Source organism: Pristis pectinata, chromosome 31, assembly GCF_009764475.1.
Source record: "Pristis pectinata isolate sPriPec2 chromosome 31, sPriPec2.1.pri, whole genome shotgun sequence".
Lineage (NCBI taxonomy): Eukaryota > Metazoa > Chordata > Chondrichthyes > Rhinopristiformes > Pristidae > Pristis > Pristis pectinata.
This window is the reverse complement of record NC_067435.1, coordinates 14241393-14266723: the sequence shown is the minus strand read 5'-3', so window position 1 is coordinate 14266723 and position 25331 is coordinate 14241393. Positions and strand designations below refer to the sequence as shown.

The window sequence follows — 25331 nt, the reverse complement described above, 5'->3', positions numbered from 1 at the left end:
GATTCATTGCTGCAGGAATAGTAGTAAAGGGCAGAGGTTTCCAATTATTCTGAACACAGCAGCAAGAAATGCAAGCTTCCAGCACAGCGGAACTGGCAGTAATGCATCCCTATATATAATGCTATAATGACACTATTTGGTACCTATTCCATTAGTGTTTGTTCCTTGGCATTAAGCAGGATAGAAGAGTATATTAGAGATATGTGTCCAGAGCGAATCCTTATGACTGCTGAAAAATTGCACTTCACCATGAAATGTTTTTTTTTATTAATCTAAGGACAAATGATATTATACCTCAGCCTCTGGAGTTACAGTAGGTGGTTTTACAGTCACCGCTGCAGGGACTGGAGCGACAGGCTTGGGTTCCACTTTAATCACCGTTTCTTCAATTTTCTCAGGTTCCACTCCTGTTGGAAGACCTTTATCTTGCAAAACCTGTCAGAAAACTAGTTATGGCTTCAAATAGAGACACCCCATTACACAAATAACAATATCCTAGGTAGCAATTTAGTTTTACAGCTAAACAAATTACTCAGGCAAAAACAAAGTACATTTACTGTATCAATTACCACAAATGCTCAAATTCCCCACATTAGATACCAACTTCATTGTGCCCTGGTGGGAGATATTTATGATAACGCAACTTTAGAGTAACAATAAAGTTGAACATTGTTGCCATGATGCAATTTAATCTCATTACCAAAACCTCACTTCTCTACCATCCCCACCACTCAAAATTACCTGAAGGTGCCCTCCAACCCTCCAGTACTTTGGCCTATCTTTTAGGTAAACCTGACACCTAAATAAGGCAAAAAGATGAAACTAGTTCAAGATCCAGCCCCAATCTCTATATGTCTCAAGTACCTGCTAATATTGCAGTTTTCCTGATCACATTGAGTTGCTGGTAAAAATAGAGTTCATTAAAGTTTGTGGGCTTTGGTATCATTAGGAAAGCAGAGTTGTGAGGAATCGTATTTTGTAAATTTATCACAATTCCTTGTACTTTGTTGAATTTGTAATGTTTTAGTGCTTAAGTACACCAAATTCAATAATGTGCGGTTGACACATTGTAGATTGTTCCAAATCAATGGATCATGAAATACTACCCTTTGAACTTCAAACTAGTTTCACTTTGCCCAAAAAACAGAAGTCCCAGACAGCACAATGCAAGATGATGATTGTACTCCACCTTAAATGCACAGTACGCATTTGTGTATGTAGCAAGTTCAGCATTTACAGAAATCAAGGATTTTGCATTCAATATTTAAAATTCATTATCATACCTTGACTGCTACATGAAGCTTGGCAGTTTTTTTAGATGGTCCTGATGCTTCATAGTTCTTTCCATCAACTTCTACAGACATGGTGAATACTGGAGCATGGACAGGACCCGTCTGAGAGATTAATTTGTACTGAAGACCTGGCCGTAGTTGATTGAGTCTCATTAATGCATTCATTGCTTGGGCTGGTTCAACCTTTTCTTCTGCTGCTGTCAGTCACAAACAAAAGTTTGAGACATAATCCAGTTTACAGAAAAATCCATCACATTCTTTTAGAAAATGTGGGTTCTGTAGGCCGAATTCTCAGATCTGCCTTTTCTCCCTATTATACTATTAGGTGCATACATTTATTAATACTCTACTAAGCCTCGCCTGTGCCAAACTGATCCAATCCAATCAATGTGACCCTATCCCAGGGTTAGTTAGAGAACTCTAAGTACTTGCTCGAGATCCAGCTGTGAAACCTAGACCATGCAAGTTTAAAAAAAATGATTTGCTCATTTCACAACTCCAGGACATTCCAAAAGCATTTTACAATCAAGTAATTTGGTGAGCAGCAATATCTTCATTCCAGTGTCAAGTTGCTTACATATCACTGCTGCTAGAATAGTCGCATGGGACCATAAAGGACTGCTGGTTTCCACAAAATCATACTGCAACAATGAGCTATAAACACAAACTAAGGGGATGTAAAGAGGAAAACATAACTGCTGCATTCTCCTCAGAGCTCCAGATAATGATGGCAAACTCTGAATGTAGTCAGTTAAATTCTAGTAGTAACCGTTGCCAATTAACCAAGGGTGAAACAATAGGCTATAATGACTATTATAATGTTAGTGTTTTCAACTTGAAAACAAACTGTCTGAATGGACTTTCTTTTTAAAAAAACTGACATTTTCTACAAATAAAAAAAAGTTTCTTCATTAGACACTCCATAGTGTCTAAAGCACAGCTTTATTCTACCTCTTTCCATGCATGTCCAAACTCTTACTAAGATTGCATGAGTAAACATTCAGTACAAAATTTCAGTAAAATTTATGCATGTCTGGCCTGAAGCACATCTCACTTGCAGAGTGAAGTATTTATTGCTTTCTATTAAGATTGTTTGTTGGTGGATCACATATAATGAAGCAGTAGGCATCAATACCAACTTGCCTTTCTTTTGAGTTTTCTTCTTCTTCTTGTTTGGAGACTTATCCTCACCAGAGTCTTCATCCATTGGCCGCTTCACTGGGGTGCTGAATGCACTTGGAGGAATTTGAACTGTAGTATTTAACAAAGTGAATAATAAATATCACCTAACAGATGAACTGCAGCAATTCAAGGCACAAGGGCAACTTATTTCCTATTATGGAATGCTCAAAGATGTCCCTTCCCCCAATAAAAATGTACCACATACAATTAAAATCACGGTCAGAGTGATCTACCAGGAAGGCTTTGATTCGAGGAATTTCCTCCAATTCTACAACACTGTACCATGTACCCCCATACAAAGTAAAATACCATTTATGCCACTATCAGGATCTTGCATAGTTACATGTAGGGTAGTGCGAATGTCATGATACACAGTCTCATTTGTATTAGGGTGTCTTAATAGACCAGAGGTTATTTTTCTTTTACTATTCTAGACTCCAAATACACATGCAGACAAATTTGAAAAAGTTGAGCGATAATAAGAAACTGTACCCCACCCTCAAATCTGAAGGGGGAAAATGAAGCATGCATCCACATAAAGACAATTTGGATGAAAACACAAAGAAAAAGCAAAGGAGAAGCTTGCAAAGGAATTCTCATACAACATATACCCTGGAATCACTTAAATATAAGACATGGTTATTCACTTCTAATCTCTTTCTGTTTATTAATAAAATGCAAGGTATATGTTCGCATGTACATGAACACTCAAACATAATCAGATTATGGCCAATTTGAAAGAGACCAAAGACTTGCACCTCTCTTCCCCCCCCCCCCCCCAAAAAAAATATACCCAACGTTAACACAGCAAGGTCTTGTCCATCAGGAGAAATTCATCTCCAATTCTGGTTCACAAATCAAAGCTATTCTGGTAGATCACTATCTGCAATTTTGTGCAGTACTTTGTTGTTCAGTGGGGGAAAGAGGCCAACAAATCTGCAGAGAAGTGATATTCCCATTTAATCACTCCATTAACTGTATACTCTAACTGCACTTCGCCCAGCTCCCCCCCCCCCCCCCACAATCCAATCCAATCTTCTGACAGCTACAATTTGTCGAGCTGTATTTTAGTTGCAGCTAATTTTAAATGCTGTTTTTATTTGACCACTGAAGTCACAGCCAGAGTACTTTATTATAAAACTTCTTGCAAGTCCTGTTTCAACTATCTTAAAGTATTCTTGCATGTGTAACAATCCTTTCCGAATGTCACATTGAGACTCCAGGCTATAAACTCATGACCACCGACCAAGGTTGTCTCTCTGATTTCTTCAGCACTGCAATCACCAAATCCCACAAGTACTTTAGGTACTTTTTGGAATACGAACAGTATACGGTAGTAAAGTACTGATCTCAAATGAAACCTGATCCAAAAGGGAGGTAAACCACTGAAGATTGTGGCCAGCCCTGATGAAAGGTCAACCTGCAATGTTAACTGTTTCTCTTTCCACAGACAGAATATTTCCAGCAACTGGTAATGTTTTATTGTTTGAAACTCAGTTCTAGCAATTTTTCTTTTCCTTGTTCCTTTTCATTCATCTTTTTGCACCCCCTCCAGATGTGTCTGTGATAAAGACTACAGTGTAGCGGCTAGCTACACACTACAAAATGAAGACAAAGAGTCGCTGGTTTGAAATCAGAAGTCGAATGAATGACAGGGGCGCAGTGCGCCTTTAATATCCCAAAACTTCCCTCGCTGATGTCACATGCGGGTCACCTGACCTTCCCGTGTGCGGGCTTTCCAAGCCCGATGGGGAAGAAGGACCCCGCGCCATCTTGGACCGGGACCCCTAACGACGTTCGCGATGTCAGGAGCCGGTTCGATGAGTCGCTACATAACTCCCACCCCCCCCCCCCCCCCTAGAACCGGCAATACCGTCGCAAAAACCAGAATTAAATAAACTATGACTTGGGTGACCTGCCCCTGTGCCACACTCGCTGGACCACCACGGGTTGGTTCAAGTCTAAATGAGCCAGCTTCAGCCGGTCAATCGTAAACAGCTCCTCGCGCCCCCCAACGTCCAGCATGAACATAGACCCATTGTTCCTGATGACCCGGAATGGCCCTTCGTACGGCCGTTGCAGCGGTGATCGGTGTGCGCCCCTCCTGACGAAGACAAACTTACAGGTCTTGGAGGGAAGTCGGCATACGGGTCGGGGCCTGTCCGTGTTGCCAGGTGGGAATCGGGGCCAAGTGTCCAAGCCACTTGCACAGTCGGACGAGCGCCGCAGCAGGTTCTTCCTCTGGCCCCCGAGGGGCTGGTAGGAACTTGCCTCGGACGACTAAAGGCGTTCCGTAGACCATCTCTGCAGACGAGGCATGCAGGTCCTCTTTTGGCGCGGTGCATATCCCCAGCAGGACCCAGGGGCGTTCATCTACCCAGTTGGGCCCTTAGCAGGCCGTGAGTGCCGACTTCAGGTGGCGATGGAACCTCTCCACCACCCCATTGGATTGCAGGTGATAGGCGGTGGTGAGGTGGATCCGGGAACCCCACAAGGTGGCGACGGCAGACCACAGGCCTGAGGTGAACTGAGCTCCCTTGTCTGAGGTGATATATGCCGGGACACCGAAACGGGCCACCCCAAGTTGACAAAAGGGCCTGTGCACAGGACTGGGTGGAGGTGTCTGCGAGGGGAATGGCTTCAGGCCAGCGGGTAAAACAGTTGACAATCATGAGGAGGTACCGCGCTCCTTGGGAGACTGGGAGGAGGCCGACCAGGTCAACATGGATATGGTCGAACCTCCGGCGGGTAGGTTGAAAATCCTGCAGGGGGGCCTTGACGTGCTGCTGTACTTTCGAGGTCTGGCAGTGAGTGCAGGACTGGGCCCATTCAGACACTTGTTTACGCAGGCCATGCCAGACGAACTTGTCTGACACCATCCAGACAGTAGTCCGGATGGATAGGTGTGCAAAGCCGCGGATGGCATCAAACACCTGTTGGCGCCAGGCAGCTGGAGCGGGGTCTACCTGTGGGGATATCGCAGAGCAGGGTGCGCTCACCAGGGCATACCAGTAGGTCTTCCAGTTGCAGGCCCGAGACTGCGGTGCGATAACTGGGCATCTCCACGTTCGTTCGCTGTGCCTCCGCCAAGGCGCCGAAATCCACCCCCAGGACAAAACTTGGATGGTGGGCCGTGACAGTGCATCCGCGACCACGTTCTCTTTCTCAGACAGATGGCAGACGTCAGTGGTGAACTCTGAGATGTACGACAAGTGCCGCTGCTGCCATGCTGACCAGGGATCTGAGACCTTGTTGAAAGCGAAGGTCAACAGCTTGTGGTTGGTGAAAGCTGTAAACGGCCTGCCCTCCAAGAAGTATCGGAAGTGTCTGATGGCCAGATACAACGCCAACAGCTCGCGGTCGAAGGCGCTATATTTGAGCTCTGGTGGTCGAAGGTGCCTGCTGAAGAATGCCAGCGGTTGCCAACGTCCTAAGCTGTTCTAGAACGCCTCCAACCGCTGTGTTGGACGCGTCGACCCTGAGGGCAGTCAGGACGTCCGTGCGAGGATGCACCAACAGCCAAGGCCTGCTTGGTTTCGACAAACACGGTGTGAGCCTCCTCCAACCAAACAATGTCCTTGCTTCCACCTGACAGGAGCGCGGACAACGGGCACATAATGCAGGCCACGGATGGTATGAACCGGTGATAAAAGTTTACCATACCGAGGAATTCCTGAAGGCCCTTGATGGAGGTGGGTCTGGCGAAATGGCGTCAACCTTCGCAGGCAGGGGTGTGGCGCCGTGTTCGTCGATCCGATGGCCCAGGAAATCAATTGTCTCCAGCCCGAATTGGCATTTGGCTGGGTTAACGGTCAGGCCGAAATCCCTCAGGCGAGAAAAGAGTTGGCAGAGGTGCGTGAAATGTTCCTGGCGGCTGTTGCTGGCGATCAAGATGTCGTCGAGGCATATGAAGGCGAAGTCAAGGTTGCGCCCGACCGTGTCCAGTCATCGGAAGGACTGAGCAGCGTTCTTGAGACCAAAGGGCATCTGGACGAATTCAAAGAGGCCAAAAGGTGTGATCAGTGCCGTCTTCGGAATGTCGTCTGAATGCACTGGGATCTGGTGATACCCACGGACGAGGTCGACCTTGGAAAAAATGGACCGCCCATGCAGGTTGGCAGCAAAGTTCTGAATATGCGGCACGGGGTACCGGTCCGGGGTAGTAATGTCGTTGAGGCATCAGTAATCGCCACAGGGTCACCAGCCTCTGGCTGCCTTGGGGACCATGTGTAGCAGAGAGGCCCATGGGCTGTCCGACCTGCGGATGATCCCAGCTCCTCCATTTCTTCTGAATTCCTCTTTCGCGAGGCGGAGCTTATCTGGGGGTGGGCACGGGCGTGGAGGGGAGGACCCTGGGTGGGGATGTGATGCTGGACGCCATGCTTGGGCAAGGTGGCGGAGAACTGAGGCATTAGTATGGACGAGAACTCTGCCAGGACCCTGGCAAACTCGTTGGTTGACGTGGTGACGGAGTCGAGGTGTGGGGCTGGTAGCTTGGCCTCACCCAATGAGAACGTTTGGAAGGTCCTGGCACGTACCAAACGCTTACCCCGCAGGTCAACCAGCAGACTGTTGGCGCGAAGGAAGTCTGCCCCAAGGAGTGGTTGCGCGACAGCGGCCAGGGTGAACCTCCAAGTAAGGTTGCAGGTGCCGAACTGGAGGTGTACCAAACAGGTGCCAAAGGTCCGAATGGTGCTGCCTTTGGCAGCACTGAGGGCAGGTCCTGGTGTGCAGTTGCGAGTCTCGCGGCTGTTGGGAGGCATGACGCCGACTTTGGCTCCGGTGTCCACTAGGAACTGACGTCTGGAACGCCTGTCCCACACATGCAGGAGGCTAGCTGGGTGGCCAGCCACCGTAGCCATCAGCAGCGGCTGGCTCTGGCGTTTCCCAGAAACCTGCATGGTGGCCGGCAACTGCGGGCGTCAGTGCCCCACCGCTGGTGGTAGAAACACCATTGGTCGGTCGGTGTCTCAGACCTGGTGGCAGGTGGGGTGTGTTCGATTGCCGGGTCTGGCCTGCTGGGCCGCTGGGTACGTGGCGTGGCAACACACTCGACAGACGCCCCACTCTTTCTCGCCCGCCAAAGGACAACCGCCCGGGCGGCCACCTTCTGGGGGTTGCTGAAATCAGCATCCGCCAGGAGCAGGTGGATGTCGTCAGGTAACTGCTCCAGAAAGATCTGCTCAAACAGCAGGCACTGTTTGTGCCCGTCTGCCAGGGCCAACATCTCGTTCATCAGCGTGGAAGGGGGTCTGTCGCCCAACCCATCGAGGTGAAGGAGGCAGAAGGCCCGTTCGCGTTGGGAAAGGCCAAAAGTCTCGAGAAGGAGGGTCTTGAATTTACCGTACTTCTCCTCCTCCGGGGGCGCCTGGATGAAGTCCTCGACCTGGGCTGCGGTGTCTTGGTCGAGGGCACTCACCACGTAATAGTACTTGGTGTCATCCCTGGTGATTTGGCGAATCTGGAACTGGGCCTCGGCCCAGTCGAACCAGACACGGGGCCGGAGGGTCCAGAAGGTGGGCAGTTTCAGGGCTACTGCCTGTACCTCTTGCTGTGCAGACATAGTGGGTCCAAAAACGTTTGGGCCCGTCGGGGTCACCAATGTAGTGGCTAGCTACACACTACAAAATGAAGACACAGTCGCTGGTTCGAAATCAAAGTCGAATGAACGACAGGGGCGTGGTGCGCCTTTAAATATCCCAAAACTTCCCACGCTACAGCTCCTGCGCTGATGTCACACGTGGGTCACCTGACCTTCCCGCACGTGGGCTTTCCTAGCCCGACAATGGGGAAGGAGGGCCCTGCGCCATCTTGGATCGGGGCCTCCGACAACGATCGGGATGTTGGGAGCTGGTGCGGTGAGTCACTACAACAGCACTCTCAGTTGGCACTGCCAGGTATGCCAGATTTTCCTGATCACCACTATAAATATTGCCTTTGATCTCTCTACCCTTTTCCCTTATGTGCAATTTAATATTCAATTTCATTGTTCTGATTAAAAGTTATGACCCAAAGTGTAACCAACTTCCTTTCTACACAGATACTGCTGACTTGCGACCATTTCCAGTAGCGTTTTAATTTCAGATTGAGCATCAATTTTTTTTTGCTTTGAAATTAATTTTGCTCTTAGTCTTCAATCCCAATCTCTCCTTCATTACCATAGAGAAAGAACTTAATCCAGACCTCTTCCAAGGGCCCAGTTCCTCCAGATAGCATGTAGTGTTTCTAACAGCCATTTTATGTTTGCCTTGTTATCCACCGATCAGCTCTAGATCTGGGACATTGGTTGCAAAGGCTCCTGCTGGGTTCTAACTTTGGGCCTGGACTCCTAACAAAAGTTGTAGTGTTGCTTCACTACCAGCTCCTTATATGTTGGGTATATTCACCTTTGCTATATTGGAGCAATCTGGTGATACCTGAACCAGATTCTCAGTTGAGTTTCATTGAGCAGTGTGGAGGTGGTGGTCTTTAAATGTACTGCATGGTGCACCATAAAAGCAGATTATAGCCTAGGATCCAATTTCTGGTCCATGGGATTAGCTGGGGGATATGCAAGGTCAACCAAATTTCTCTGTGGCAGACAAAATTACTTAAGGTCATCCAATAAGTTTCTAAAGTCTGCTAGAATTGCATCAGGGGGAAAAAAAACTAGTGGTCTGACCCACAAATCAATAATTTCTTTACACTGGAAGACTAGCAGAAGGGAAATTTGCATATCAAAATTAAAATGTTGACAGATTGCTATTCCTACCTGTATAATCCACTGGATTTTCATTTTTAGGTTTTCTAGGGAGCTTAGAAGGCAGTGGATCCATTCCCAATACCTTATGCAACTGTCCAAATGCAGCCAGCCGCAAGGCATGCTAAACAAAAAAAAAGTTTAACATAATTCAGGTAATATAATTCAAAAGCAGAGAACAAAAGCCAATTAAATTCTTTTTTTTACCTGACTGCTTTGAGTTATGTCCTCTCTTTGCTGTCTGGTAAGAGCACCAACAGCATCAGTAGCTTCCTTTTCACATGGATCATAGATACCAGGTCCATCTGGATTCAGAAAGAGGGAATGCAAGAGAAGTGATTAAACAACACAATTTCTTCCTGAAGGTCAATAGGGACATCTGGCCAAGACCACATCACCACCCAGACACCAAGACAACTGAAGCAGGTATAAACCATTCTACAGAAATAAGGATTCAAAGCCAAAGAGCCTCTTAATGCCACAACAAGCTCTCTCATAAATCATAGACGTGGGAGGGAAATATTTTCCATTATTCTGACAACCTTAAGGACAGCCTGCCAAAGTCACCATCTTGTACTTCTTTGCAATGAGGTGGCAACAGGCTTTCAGGATGTCAATGGCAAGTAGGTTCTGCCAGTATAAATAGCCAATTTATCTTTGAGTTAACATTGCTTCTGCAAGAATTATCATGACAATGCTTGAGCAATTGTACACAGTAGGATTTTATACAGCTGAATTGCAGTTATGCTGCAATGTTGGAGACTGAAAGTGAAAAAGGAACGAATAATTGAAATGTTTATGAAAATGTTTCATTACAGCACCAACTGTACCAGATACCTACCAAGCATTAAAATTCCAGAAGCTAGGCATTCCAAGACCCTTCTCATTGCTTCTCCTGCACCTAAAGGTCTGTTCGCAGTTCCAATGGCTTTTTCACAGATCAACTCCAAAGGCTAAGATTAAAAACAAAGATTTAAGTTCTTGCCTTGGCTGTGAAAGTAATTATAAACTGAAATTGATCTCAGCATTAGAAGATGCAAGCTGAAACAGGGTAGTTCAAAATAGAACAAGATCGGGGGTGGAGAGGGGCAAACGGGGCAAAATAAAAATCACAGAAGATTGAACATTAATCTGCACTCAAACAGTGATGTTCAAGAGCAATTCACCTACGAAGAAAAGCAACCAGTGGGGTTGGTAATTGCAGTATGCAAGTCTGGAAGAAATGCCCTGTTGAGCAAACTCCATATAAAAATAAAAAGACTGTAAATGCTGGAAATCTGAAATAAAAACAAGATGCCGGAGACACTTAGCAGACCAGGCAACATCTGTGGAGAACAGGTTAACATTTCAGATCCTGCAACCATGCATTTCAAATTTGTGTTCTTTCAATTTCTGACTTACTAAATGTCTCAATTTCATGAATTCTGTGTTCCTCTGTTCATTAACCCATCAACTGGATTACCTCGTTCCCAGCTTTTCTCCATGGAATCCTGGCCTCACCTTGGAGATATTCCTTTTGTTCTATCCATTCCTCCCTCCTGTCTTTGCAACTTAAAACCAACTTACTCTTGCCCCAGTTCTGACAAAAGGTCTTCAACCCAAAACTTTATCCATTTCTTTCTACAGATATTTCCTGACCCACTGAGCATTGCCAACATCTTCTGTTTTGAGACGAAACTCCACTTACCCATCCTTTAAGTGGCGCCCAGGTGGGAACTCTTGAACACAAATCCCGGAGAACACGAATGACAATTACACATGACTTCAGCCCATTTGCTCTGGCCTATAAAACCATGGAGCGGAAAGTTAGTGTCTAGTTACCGACTCTTTATATTTCAATTCAGCATAAAATGCAAAACTAATATCTGCAGTGCTACTTTGTCAAGGGTAAAAAAAGTCCTTACATTTAAAATGAAAGCTACATATCAATCTAGTATTTTTCATGAAAATTACTCTTAACACAAAGCAGCAACAATGCAATTATACCAAAAAAACTAACATTAATCCCTAAAACCCCCACCCCATTCACAGTTCAGCCATCTTACTATTATAGTCATTTACTTAAGTGCTTGTTAGCAGCTGTGCCAAGACAGAAGCTAAATGTTGCACAGAAATTAAATTTTCCAAAATCAATTCAACACACATAGTTAACAAAATGAACAGAATCAATAATTTTAATAAAAAACTTTCTACTTTAGACAATAATGTAAGAACAAGATCCAAACCTGGAACCATTTGGCGTGTCGCAGGGACGCCAAGGCGGTTAGGCATTTCTGCCTGTCCAATACATCCGCAGGCTCACTCATCGTTACTGTTTCTATTGATGGAGTGGAATAAGAAGACAGGCAGTTTGACCAAGGGGTTTCTGTCATGCGGCGGGGAGCGGCAGCATCCTACTGGGCAAACAGGGCTCCCCACCAAAAGTCAAGTTGCAGTGAACACTCTCAACATTTCTATTGAATTCACTTTGTTATGTAGCTGAATGGGGATCAGAACACTAGTGTACACTTGAACAATGATTGAAGAATCTAAAAGGAATGTATACTAGTCTTTAGTATTAAAGTCTGTAATAGTTATCACTAATGTGCGTACTATATGGGTTTTGAATCCCTATACTCATGTTATTGGTGATGTGAGGAAAACAATGTTCTATTGACGTGACATTAAACCATCTGATCTTGTTAGCTAAACTAGGAAAATTGTAGCTATCAAGTAGGCTTGGGGCTCTGTCCGAGGGAAACCCCCTCTGCCCACGAGGGTCGACTGCCCAGGCCCCCATGACAGAGAGCGTCCAGTTGGTCAAAGGTCCAGCGTCCCTAAAAGAATTGACAAACTAGAAGGCTTGGTAGACGTGATCAAATAGTAAATCCACAGGCAATATCAAAAACTTCAAACACCATATATTTTTTTTATTATATACAGTGGGAAACTGTTAAACAGTGTACAAATATTTTAAGCTGTAAAGTGTTCAGATTCAGCCCATTATCGCAAGTCTAACTGTTTGGCGCACAGGCTTTAAGCACCAAAAGTGATATTGGTTCCATTGTTATATTTCTCAGTCTCCCACTGCATATTCCGAACTTGGTGGCGTCTGCACTGCAGCAAAATTGAATGGTCTGGTAGTTCCATTACTGACCAGAGTTTCAAATAAGGTCATTTTGTCATGGATAACCCTGAATAATGAGCCCAAATGCTCAAATCAACTCACTGTCCAAAAACAAAAAAAAACATTATCAATAATTAGCAATGCTGGTTTTGGATATGTACCAAGAACCAGATGATTAAATTCTCAGCCAAATCAGCTGAAGTCAATCTGGTATCAAAAAAACCCAGATGAAGTCCGGGATCAAATTGAGATCTATGCCAAAACAGATGCTTTCAATGCTGATATAAAGAAAGTATGCCAGGGAATTGAGCATTTAACTCATTAAACTTTCAATTTACTCTTGCAATGAATTCAAAGCCCATAAATTCTGCTGAAGTAGATCTGTACACACGTTCTTTGTGTAAGGAAAATTAGTACATTCTATTCCAGTTGCAGGAATGTAATAACACTCCAGATTTTGTCATATACCAAGCAAGACTCAATATCAGCATGCAAACATTAAATTGAAACTTCAGCTATTACTTATGAACCAAGTTAATCAAGTTCTTCAATCCGACTGCAATTGGCTCAAAGGTGTCAGATCCTCCAGACGTCAAATGAATGCAACTTCCAGTCACCTAAATGAGAAAGCCTAACCCAACTTGGTAACTAGCAGTTGGCTTTGCTCTGCAATCCATCAAACTAAGACAAAGGTGTGGATTGCATATTTTGCTCACTTTTGCCAAAACTTGAGCTAAGACTAACAAGATAACAATTTGATAACACAGTCATGTGGTATAGACCAACATCTAGTAGGAGTGTGTTACTGAAACTGCCCAGGTCAGTTCATACAATAATAAAACCAGAACTTCATCCCATCACAACTGGCTGCATTTGAAACCAGAAGAGCTAGACCAATTAACTCACTAAACTTTACAGTTTCCAGCACACCTCACTGCATATTAGACTATAATGTAATGTCCATTTTCTCCAATCGGGAGTGAAAACACTGCACAACTAATCACATCACAGATGTTAAAAACAACAATCTGCTGTGATTGAAGATGTGCTGATTCTCCACAATTTGTCACGAGTTAAGGTTTAATGAGAATTACCAACCCCAGAGAGATGAGCAATTGCAAAGCTCTTAAGATCATTTACTGTGAGTCACCAGCAAGCTGTTTAATTTCTTCCTTCCTTTCTATGTGTCACTTGGAAAAGTGTTGCACAGTAACTTTACAGAGCAGCAATAACAGACAAAATTGAAGGTCACCACCTTAGGACTATGGTAGAAAGAACGACACATGCTGCAAGGTAAAAACAAATGTAATGAATCGACAAAGAGCCAAACATTATCTAAAACTCTTGCCAGCCATGTCATCTTTTTCAGACATTAAGCAAAACTGAAAGGCCCAAGAAATAGTCATTTTTGCTGCAATGCAAACTTACTCAGGTATAAACCAGTGGCTTTGAACAACTTGAACACATGCACAATCAAGAACAATTCTCATCATAAGCTTCAAGTCTTCTGGACAACTTGTTCAGAAGCCTTAAATCACCTTATTAAAGCTAGCTTTAGAGTGTAACATTTGGTGTGTATTGGACCATCAAAAGGCTACAATTGCAAAGATAACATGTCAAGTAGTTGCAGGATGTAAAGCTGCAGTATACTACAGATCATGGCTGCTTTAACTGCCAAAGGGTGAACTTAAAATTATTCAGCATAGGTATAAGAAATGCTAGAGATCATAATCTAGATATCTATGGGAAAATTGTGCAGATGAACTGGTCTTTTTCGGGCCAAAATAGGATGGTTGGCACATATTCCAATAAGGCAAATTCATTTAGTCTCACCAATAAAATTGAATATTCAAAATGAGGCTGTTATTTACCCAGGACTATACTACACAAAAAATGTTGTTACTGCACAATTTCAATTAGCTAAATGACTTTTTTTCCTTTAAGTACCCCAGCTCTCTACTATATCTGGGTCTGCATCTATGGATGCAAAACTCGACCTATCTACAAATCCCTGCCCCCCCCACCCCCACCCAACCCCCAGTGTCTCAAAGGAACCAAAGTCCAACTACAACACAAATGTTAATCATCTGCATGCACCTTTATACACAACAGATGCCAAAGGCCACTACCTAGCATATAATTTCCTGCAAAGCCAATAGGAGTGGAGTCAGGAAGTAGATTTTCAAAGCCCATGGCAAAATACATACCCTAACTGCCAACCAGGTGAGCATCTTTTTACAAAGTCAGTTTTACAAAAACAATGGTCAGAAGGTAATATAACAAATGCACGCAACCTTTGCGCATTTCTACTGACCAATAACAGTAGAAGAGCAAGGAAAGTGCATCTGACAGCTTAGGAGTCAAACTTACAACAGGAACCCCATTCCAAACTAATAGATGCTTCATAAATTTGCCACTTGCGAGTTTGATTACATTTGAAGGAAGATCTAACATTCATCCGATCTAGCTCTTGCCAGACCTCCTTCCTCCCTACAGAAAAACTCAAGGAACTCTTTCCTTCAAGATTATTACAGCCCTTTCATTCTTGGATAGACAGTTTTGCATTAGTATATCTGGACTGTGAACTGCTGAGATTAGACAAGTATATTGAGAGTGTAACTCTTTCTTCACAAGATTTAAAACTAAGTTTAAAACTGACATTAAATATCAGTTGGTCACCAGAAGGGGACTTGCCATCAAGGAGACACTGTGCTCAACAGGAGCATTAGTCACATACCCTACCATAATATATTGCAGTTTTAACCTCAAGACATGACCCAAGAACAAGCTATATTGAAGGCCCAATAAACATTTTATAATGCGGGTTGAAGTTTGCCACCTACAACCCATCCTACCTCCAGCAGCCTGCTTCTCAAGTTCTTCCCGGACCAGAGGAGAGGTCAATTTAATCTTCAGGGTTAGTGGTTCTTCTTTGTCATTCTTAATAATGATGGCTGCATCTTTAATTGAAGGATCTATTTCATACTTTTCCTCAGTGATGGTCTAGATAAAAAGAAAAACAATTCAAGACTCATCCATTTCTCCTTCTAGGAGCTTCAGATTAGTCTAATGTTATTAGGCGGAATAGATTAGTTTAAGTCTCACATGTTAAAGCTACCAAATATCTTCTAACAGGATAATACAAAAACAGTTCACAGTTTATTATGTTCAGGGAAAAAATTCTTACCGCAAATTGTACAGCCAGATTATCTTTGACCTTGGTCAGCAGTGATTTAGTAGGCTTATCCCTGCACAGTAGTACAAGTTCAAGGTCAAGATCTCCTTTCAAGAGGAGTCCCTTGGCAACTAACCCAACTCGCATCACACCCCGTAGGGTCCGGCTGGCATTTTGTTCTGTTGACTTTTGCTCCCTGTTAAGAGAAGTAAAACACTTCAAGTCCATACTATTACTTTAAGACACATTTGTCACTCCCACCCAAGAGATTTTCTGGCTTCCAAAACACACAGGAGCCAAAAAAAAAAATCAATATAGTGCAGTATCTAAATTGGCAGTGGAATCTCCTCCCAAAAAAGGAATGCAATTTAGTCCAGATATTCACGTTTAAGTTTCTTTTGGCACCAGCAGTTTCAGTGTCAGAATCAACAATTCTGATATGCTCAATGGCTGGACCACCCCACTAAATTCCCAGCGAGTCCTGAGGAACATTATCTAGGGTACCATAATACAACACCTACACTATTTTGTTGAAGAAAGTCACTTCACAAAAGCTTGTCGACAATGGCATGAATATCTGTGATCATAGACTGAATGAAGGGAAGGGTGATGTAATGAAGATGCCTGCTATACCAGAAATGTATGGAAGCAATTACATTTTCCATCCCTAACTCAGCTAGCAAACTGGACAAAAGCTTTATCTAGGAAAATATTGCATACAATTAAAACCCCAAAACACAGACATTTAAAAATTAATTTCAAAATTTGGAATGTCAGCAAATAAAGTTCTAATTGACCTTCAATTTCAACCATCAAGGCCAAGTCATCCATTCCACTAGATGGAATTCTGCCAGAATGATAACTACCAAGGCCTCTGAATACAATTCTTGACTGTTGATCAAGGAAAAATGCTGTTAAATTTCAAGTGATTCACATCCAGGCTACTGCCCAAGACCTTGAAAATATGAGATCCACTGCACCATTATAGCTCCGATGCATTGTAAGTATCTGCTCACCAGTTACTTACTGGCACACAGAATACCCAACATGCCTGCTGGGCACTCTTGCAGGTTTAAACTTCAGGTCAGAGCTCTTATTCCACAAATACAAGCCCAAAAGGTGGCAGCTTCAATGCAGGAAGATCCAGTTGAGCAATTTTTTTCTCTATTAGGAGTTTCAAATTTCTGACAATTTGAAATAGCAATTAGCTGTCAAGCTTCCAGTTTTTGTCTGGAGCAATCCCAAATCTTCCACTGAATTTTGCTAAACTAATCCCAAAGACTCAACCAAAGCTGTTCCAAGTGCTGTTCTCTAAATTGTAATCTTACTGGGCAGCTTTCATCACATCACAATGTCCAGTTTAAGAAAAAGTGCTCATACCTTGGCAGGTGTTAAAGATCACAATAGGAGCACATGAACAGGCCCTTTGACAAACAATGCTGTGCTGAACTAATTAAGCTAATGACACCAAATTAAACTACTCCCTTCTGCCTGCACATGGCCCACATCCCCCATTCTCTAAGAGCCTCTTAAATGCCTCTATCATATCTTCCTCCACCACCACCCCTGGCAGCGCATTCCAGGCACCCACCATTCTGTGTGTAAAAAAAAATTGCCCTGCAGATTTTCTTTGTACTTATTCCCTTACCTTAAATGCATACCCTCTAGTATTAGAGGCTTTGACCCTGGGAAAAAGATGACAGCTGCCTACTCTATCTATGCCACTCATAATTTTAAGAGACTATCAGGTCTCCCCTCAGCCACCATTTCAGAGAAAACACACTAGTTTGTTCAACCTCTCCTTATATAGCACATGCCCTCTAATCCAGGCAACGTTCTGGTAAACTTCTGCACCACGTTAAAAGCTTCTACATCCTTCCTGTTATGGGGTGACCAGAACTGAATGCAATACTCCAGAGTCTTATAAAGCTGCAACTTAACTTCCTGACTCTTGAACTCAATGCCTTCACTAATAAAGGTAAGCGTGCCATAATCCTTCTTTGCTACCCTATCAACTTGTATGGCCAATTTCAGGGGGGCATGGACTTGGACCCCAAAAATCTCTCTGTACATCAACACTGTTAAGGGTCCTGCCATTAACTGTGTACGTTCACCTTACGTTTGACCTCCCAAAGTGCAACACTTCACACTTACCCAGATAAAACTCCATCTGTCATTTCTTGGCCCATATCGGCAACTGGTCTCTATCCCACTGTATCCTTTGGCAATCTTCCACACTATCCAAGATGCCACCATTCTTTGTATCACCTGCAAACTTACTAACCCACCCATCCATGTTTTCATCCAAGTTATTTATATACATCACAAACAGCAGAGGTCCCAGTATGGACCCCTATGAAACACCACTAGTCACAGACTTCCAGCCAGACTAAGACGCATTGACCACTACCTTCTATCTTCCATCAGCAAGCCAATTCTGAATCCAAACAGCCAAGTCACTGTGGATCCTATGCATCCTAATCTTCTGGATGAACCTACCACGAGGGACCTTGTTGAATGCCTAACTAAAATCCACGTAGACAACACCCACTGCTCTACCTTCAATCAGCTTTGTCACCTCCTTGAAAAACTCAAATCAACTTAGTAAGACATGACCTGCCCTGCAAAGCCATGCTGGCTATCCCTAATTAGGCTATGCTTTTCCAAATGTTCATAAATCCTATCCCTAAGAATCCTCTCCAGTAGCTTCTCTTCCACTGACATGAGACTCACTGTTCTATAACTTCCAGGATTATCCAGATTTCCCTTCATGAATAACATTAGCTATTTGGCAGTCATCCGGGGCCTCGTCTATGGCTAGACAAAGATCTTGGTCAAGGCTCCAGCAATCTCATATTTTGCCTTTCTCAATAACCTGAGGTATATCCCATCGGGCCCTGGAGACTTGTCCACCTTAACATCTTTAAGAGACCCAACACCACCTCTAGCTCAAAATACCCTAACATATTAGCATACTCCACACTGATCTCGCTATCCTCCATGCCCTTCTCCTTGGTGAATACTGACTCAGTGTTCATTTGGGAAAACACCCACATCCTCCATCTCCAAGCACTTGTTCCCTCCTTCATCCTTGAGTGGTCGTACCCTTCCCCAATTTATCCTCCTGCTCCTGATGTATATATAGAATGCCTTGCAATTCTCTTTAATCCTACTTGCCAACAACTTTATGGCTCCTCCGAGCTCTCCTAATTCCCTTGAGTTAGTCTGTCTTCTTTATAAGACTCAAGGACCCTGATTGATTTCAGCTTCCCAAACTTTACACGTTTTCTCTTTTGGACTAAATTTAGAACCTCTCTCGTCATCCAAGGTTCCCTTACCTTGTCATCCAAACGAATTCTATCCTGTTTAACCTTCTTGCACTAAGGAAGTTCCCATCTATGTTGAGGAAGTTGAAATCACCCACTACGACAACCCTGTTGTTTTTGCACCTTTCCCTAATCTGTCTACATATCTGTCCCTCAATGTTCTGGTGGCTATTTGGGGGTGGGGGGTGCAAGGGGCACCTATAGTTATAATCCCAAAGTGATTGCACTTTGTATGCCAATAGGCCTGGGATAGATCAGCCATGATCATATTGAATGATAGAGCAGGATTGAAGGTCCAGTGTGCCAACTGGACCTTCAAGCCTGTCCCATCATTCAATAGGATCATGGTTTATCCATCCCAGGCCACAACTCCTCTTCTGTGCCAGTTCCCCAGAGCCCTCAATTCCCCAATCTTTAAAAAATTATCCACCTCAACCATAAATGATCTAGCCTCCGTAACCCTCAGGGGTAGAGAATTCCCAATATTTGCCGCACTCTGTAAAATTGAATTTCTACACATCCATCTTAAATGATTGGCCCCTCATCTTGTAACCATATCCCTTCGCTTGAATCTCTCCCATGAGTGAAAACACATCTAGAACCATAGATTCACATAGCACAAAAATGTGCTCTTTTAGCTCATCTCACCCAATGCCTATCTATCCTAATCCCATTTGCCTGCATTAGATCTGTACTCCTCTATGCCTTTTCTCTACAAGTACCTGTCAAAATGACATTTAAATGTTGTAACTGTACCATCTCCTCTGGCAGCTTGCTCCAGAAAACCACCACCCATCAGATCTTTAAATTTCTCCCCTCCAACCTCAAGCCTGTGCCCTCTAGTTCTCAACACCTCTGCCCTGGGAAAAAGACCGACTACATACCCTATCTATGCCACAAGATGTTATAAACCTATAAGATAATCCCTCAGCCTCCTGCATTTCAGTGAAAATAAACACAGCCTGTCCAACTTCTCCTTATAACTTACCACAGCTCTCCATTCCAGGCAATATCCTAGTGAGTTATTTCTGTACTCTATTGCTACCATATCCTTCTAATGCAGCAACCTGAACTGTACAGAATATTTTATGTGCAGTCTAGCCAATGTTTTGTACAGGTGCAACATTGCATCCCAACTCTTATACTCAATGCCTCAGCCTATGAAGGTAAGCATACCAAATGCCTTCTTCACTACCCTATCCACCCATTTCACCACTTTCAGTGAGCTATGGACTTGAACTCCAAGGTACTTCTGTGCATTAGCACCAAGGTCCCTGCCAGTTACTGCGTGTCCTGCCAGAATTCGACTTCCTCATGTGTATTACCTCACGCTTGTTTACATTCCATCTGCCTGTGGTCCAACTTTTGGGCCAATTTATGCCCTGCTCTATCCTTGGACACCCTTCACTAATCCAACAATTTTTGTATTACCTGCAAATTTACTAATCATACCACCTACATACTCATCCAATATTTCAAAGGTCCCAGCTACGATCCTTACAGTACATCACTCATTATAGGTTTCCAGTCAGAAATACAGCCATCTACCACTACCCTATGCCCATCACCAAACTAATTTTGGATCTTGTTTACCAACACACCATCTGCCTTAATGTTCTGGACCACTCTACCATGTCAAAAGCCTTACTGAAGTCCATGCAAACCACATCAACAATGCTGCCTTCAATTTTCTTAGTTACCTCTTCAAAAAACTGGAATTTGAGAAACAGGATTTCCCCTGCACAAAACCATGCTGATCCCTGCCAATCAGTCCTTGTCCTTCCAAATGAACTTAAACCCCATCCCCTCAGAATCTTCAACAACTTCCCTACCACTGATGCAAGACGCCCCGACCTGCAGTTTCCAGTTTCATCTCTACTGCCCTTTTTGAACAAGCGAACAACACAAAGATGCAAAATTCTCCGTCATAGCTTCCTCATACAGACATGCTCCAGAGTATCAGCGTATCCCTGCCTCAACCAGCTCCTCCCTGGTGAATACAAAAAATATTCATTTAGGATCTTGGCTCCATACATAGATTCTCTGTCTGGTCCATGAGGGGACCTACTCTTTCCTTAGCTACCCCCTTGCTTCTAATATACCGATATATGTTTTTGGGATTCTCTTTGCTCCTGCTTGCCAAAATCATTTCATGGCCCTTTTCAGCTCTCCTAATTTCTCCCACATCCCGTATAAACCTCCAAGGACTCATTAGATACCAATTTGCTATACCTAAACATACACTTCTTTTTCTTGATCAAACCTTCAATAACCCTTGTTAACCAAAGTACCCTAAACGTGCCACCTTTGCCTCTTACCGAATAAGAGTTCAGATGCAGCATGTCCTTCCATCTCACCTTTAGGCCGTTCCTACTTATTGGATGTTTTCCCTCTAGCAGCTGCTCCTAACCTACTTCCACCAGGTGCGTAATCTTTAGGCAAGGGAATTCTGATTGTATTGTAGGCAGAAGAGAAAGGGTTGTTGTTTTAATTAACCAGAAATAGATGTTATATTGTCTGATAAGGTACCAATCTTTAGGTACCCTCCCAGAATGTCCACCATCTGTGACCTCTTAAACCTTGGGTTCCACTAATTTGTTTGCCTTTAGTCCTAAGAGTTCTCTCAATACTCCGTTGACTGTGATTGGGATTTTTTTTTTTAACAAGTTCTTCCATATTATTTGAAATTAGTCCATCGGTTATCCAAGGGTTATTTTCCATGTCCTCCAATGTGATTTAATGTGTCTGCCACTTTTGCTTCTTGTTATTAATTCACCAGCTTCATTCAAGAGGTCCCACACTTACCTTAGCCACACTCTTCCTTTATTTTTATAGATATATATATCTCTATCTCCATAGAAACTGTTTTGATATTGCATGCAAATTTTGTCTCAGTTTTCTTCCTTGAGCTTGAGTCTTCGGCTGCTACTAAGTTCCCAGTCCTCTGGTCTATTACCAGCTCTTACCACTCTGTATGCCCTACTTTCATTTTAATATCATCCTTGACATCTTTCGTTAACCACAAAGGATTCTCCTTTCTCATGGAATCCCACTTTCTAAATGGGATAAGCATCTGTTGAGAATTATGGACCAACTGGTTTGAAATATCTGCCACTGACATTGACTTCTTAGCTTATTTACCCAATCAACTCTGGAGAACTCCACCTTTACACTATTAAAATTGCTCTTAACGTTGAAGACATTGGTCCAAGAGCATTCTCCCTCAAACTGTGTCTGGAATTCTACCATGCTCTGGTCACAACCTCCTAGGGGATTCTACACTATATGATTTCTTATTAATCCTTAAGGTTCAGTTTCTTTATTGAAATAGACTGAGTGGGCTAAAAAAACTTTTCTTTATTTCTTAACAATTAAAGGGCAATGACCCATTCATTTTTCTTTTATATACAGTATTTTTCCAGTAAAGCCCCACGTCAGATTTCTGCTGTTCATGCAAGTAGATGTCCCGGAACAGCCGCACAGGTTATACAAATTGGTGCGTCAATTTCAAGCAAGTATACTCAGTTCCAGATGACAAGATAACAGTACCTTTCACAACCTCAATATCCCAAAGGACTCTCCAATCAATTACTTTTTAGAAAAAAAAGGAGGAAACATAACAGCCAATTTGCACACAGCAGAATCCCCAAACAGCAATGAGATAACAATCAGATAAATTCTTTGCAGCATTGGTTGAGTTAAATAATAAGCACAGAGCATCTTACACCCACCGGAGGGCAGAGAAAGCCTCAGTTTGAATGATGAAAGGAGAGTCCACACCAACGAGTTACTCAGAGATACACACAGGTCACCAGTAACTTATGCTAGAGGTCAACAGATATGAACCAAGGTTTCCTAAAATCTTTCCACATGCATGCTGCTACTTTGAAATATGGCAATAAAACTGGGTTCTAATAGAGCTTATACATTTTCTAGAATTTATTTTGCAATCACCCAGTCTATCCTCCTTTAAAGAAACATCTTAAACATGCAAGCACCATGGAGTCACCTGGTTAGAAAACAGTGATTCGAATTGGAGTGCGTGTAAATTTCTAATCCACATTTGAGTGTGTAGCAGCAATATTACAGAAATGATTACAAATTTAATGCTCGTCATCAATAAAATTTTGCTTCTGCAATAATCTACCAGTTTAATGATAATAAAATTTGGCATACATGGTAAAGTTGTCATGGTCTTCCATTCTGTGAAAAAGAAAAAGAAAAATAATAGGTCACGATAGAAATGTACGCACCAGATGGTGCCATTCATGCCTTAGTAAACAGCCATTTCATCTAACTTGGGAAAAGGAGGCCAATCTGCCCCTCAAGCTAGTTCCAGCAATTAGTAAGATCATGGCTGATGTGACCTAACCACATACCCTGCCACCCACCGCACCCCTCAATATCTTTAGATAACAAAGCTATTAATTTTGATAATTAAAATGAATCTCTTGCAGAAGAGCAAAAAAAATCCTACACTATCTGAATATAGAAATAGTACCCAATTCACTTCTGAAAAGGACCGGTTCTAACTTTTTAAAAAGTATGCCCAATCGTCCTGGACTTCCCAGCCAAGAGAAAATTATTCACTATCAGTTCACTTCAATATACTGAAAACATTTCAAATTACCCTTACAAGCAGAATTCCAGGGAACACAACCAAGGCTAATATAACCTTCCTAAGGGGTGCCTAGGTGTTACCTAACTAGGCTATTGTACAGCTGTAGAAAAACTTCTACTCTTGAATCTTAATTCAAGATAAGCTCAACATTCTATTTTCCTTCTGATTTTTTTTAAGGTAAAAAACACCATCCATGTCAATTCTAATTTCTTAGCAGCTGTGGCAAAGTTTCAGTCTTGGAGCTCATAAGTTATGGGCAAACCATTTTACCCTAATCAAAACAAAAGTATTGTCCCATATATCCTAGACCTTTATTTCCTCACTTCAGAGCATTGCAAACATCACAAGTATTTTAAAATGCATTATAACACACATGGAGAATAGAAAGCATTTCTGAAAGAACAGTTGCTATTATACAGGGAGTAATAAATTACATCATTTGCTTTGAAGTTCAAAATGTAGCCAAAGATATTATGCAAGCACCATGGAGTCACCTGGTTAGAAAATAGTGATTCAAATTGGTAAATATCTCAACTTTTGTGAAAAGTTAACCCATTTCTTGCTAGAATACAGCTTTATTCAGGTGCCAGTTTACCCTTCCATGGTTATATTGCAGGGCGAGGCAGAAACAGCAGAACAGAAGTCATACTGGTATTGTACATACCAGGAGCAATAGGATTGTCAAAATTAAGAGTGGCTGATTAAGGACTAAAAACAAAAGCTGACAGAAATACTAATTGAATAAATGGATACTCTGCACTCGTCTTCACTAAAGAAAATTTAAGGCAAGGCATGTTGGATAAAAATACTCAAGGTCAGCTGCTCCCAGAAATGCATTCTGTGTTGCAAGGAAAGCATGGATGGTAATTGCATAGGCTCTGGCAATGTTACTTCAATCCTTCTTGGATTTAAGGGAGACATGAAGGACTGAAGGAGTAAAAAAAAATCTTGTGATCCTGTTCCAAAAAAAAGGTTCACAATCCAACCAGCCCCATTTCACAAGCAGGGAAACATATGGGTTTGACCATGTTTCTCCTCTCATTTAGTAGTGGGTCTGGGTTTAAGTCCCTAACTGAGCACAGAAGTCAAGGCAAGACTTAGAATAGCATGAAGAACTGCAAGAGGTACTACCTATTGGATGCAAAGTTAAAAGTGATGCTCTGAATGCAAGTGACCCCATAATTCCATATATGTTTTCTTCCCAGATGCACAACACACATCCCCACAAATTCAGTCATTATAGCATTGCTTATGGGAGCTTGTGTACAAATTGGCTGTTTTCTACATTAGTGACTACTTCTAAGTATTTCATTGTCTAATATTGACACCAAAGTATATCAATGAAATTTTGAAGTGATAACTGGGGCAACATTAATTGGTTTCTGGGATAGCAGTGCCTACAAGGGCCAGCTCAGATTTATTAAAGGCAAATTTCAATTGATCAACCTTGGCAGTCTTCATCAGGGCAATGCAATTAATGTATTTAGACCTTCAACTGTTTAACAATATGACAGAAAAACTAAGCCCGCTGGGTCAAAGGGGAAAATGGCAGTGTAGATGTTAATTTGTCTTAAAAATAATAGTTTTGATTTTTTATAGACAGGAAACAGTGCCTAGATCTGCTGTTCCTTTTCATATTATACTACTTTGAAATCTGCAGAAACTCTGAAGTGAGGTCGAAGAAGGTAACAATCTAAAGGTCAAAAAAATTGCAGAAATGGACATTCATATGACAGATGAAATTGAATGCAGAGCAATGTAGGAATAATGTTGACTGAAGTAAACAATGTTTTCAAAAATGAGTTCAGGTACAGAAATTTAAAAGGTGCAGGAAAAGTTGAGAAAAAAATTAAGTGGCCTTTGCCTTTACTAACAAAAAGATACAAAAGA

At 42.6% G+C, this 25331-nt stretch overlaps 1 protein-coding gene across 7 annotated transcripts in view; it reads right to left on the bottom strand.

Annotated features, from left to right (window-relative positions):
- LOC127585091 (interleukin enhancer-binding factor 3-like) overlaps positions 1–25331 on the bottom strand; it is a 71161-nt gene that overhangs the window by 19338 nt on the left and 26492 nt on the right. For 3 of the 7 annotated variants that reach the window (XM_052042284.1, XM_052042281.1, XM_052042285.1), the window contains 11 exons: positions 22997–23023; positions 15507–15690; positions 15175–15322; positions 11439–11530; positions 10901–10996; positions 10055–10166; positions 9421–9518; positions 9226–9337; positions 2436–2543; positions 1284–1489; positions 295–435 (listed from right to left, as the gene is read on the bottom strand). In XM_052042284.1, the coding sequence (XP_051898244.1) occupies positions 295–435; positions 1284–1489; positions 2436–2543; positions 9226–9337; positions 9421–9518; positions 10055–10166; positions 10901–10996; positions 11439–11530; positions 15175–15322; positions 15507–15690; positions 22997–23023 (1324 nt within the window). The remainder of the gene's footprint in view (positions 1–294; positions 436–1283; positions 1490–2435; positions 2544–9225; positions 9338–9420; positions 9519–10054; positions 10167–10900; positions 10997–11438; positions 11531–15174; positions 15323–15506; positions 15691–22996; positions 23024–25331) is intronic. The other 4 variants (XM_052042282.1, XM_052042279.1, XM_052042283.1 and 1 more) reach the window with 3 other exon arrangements.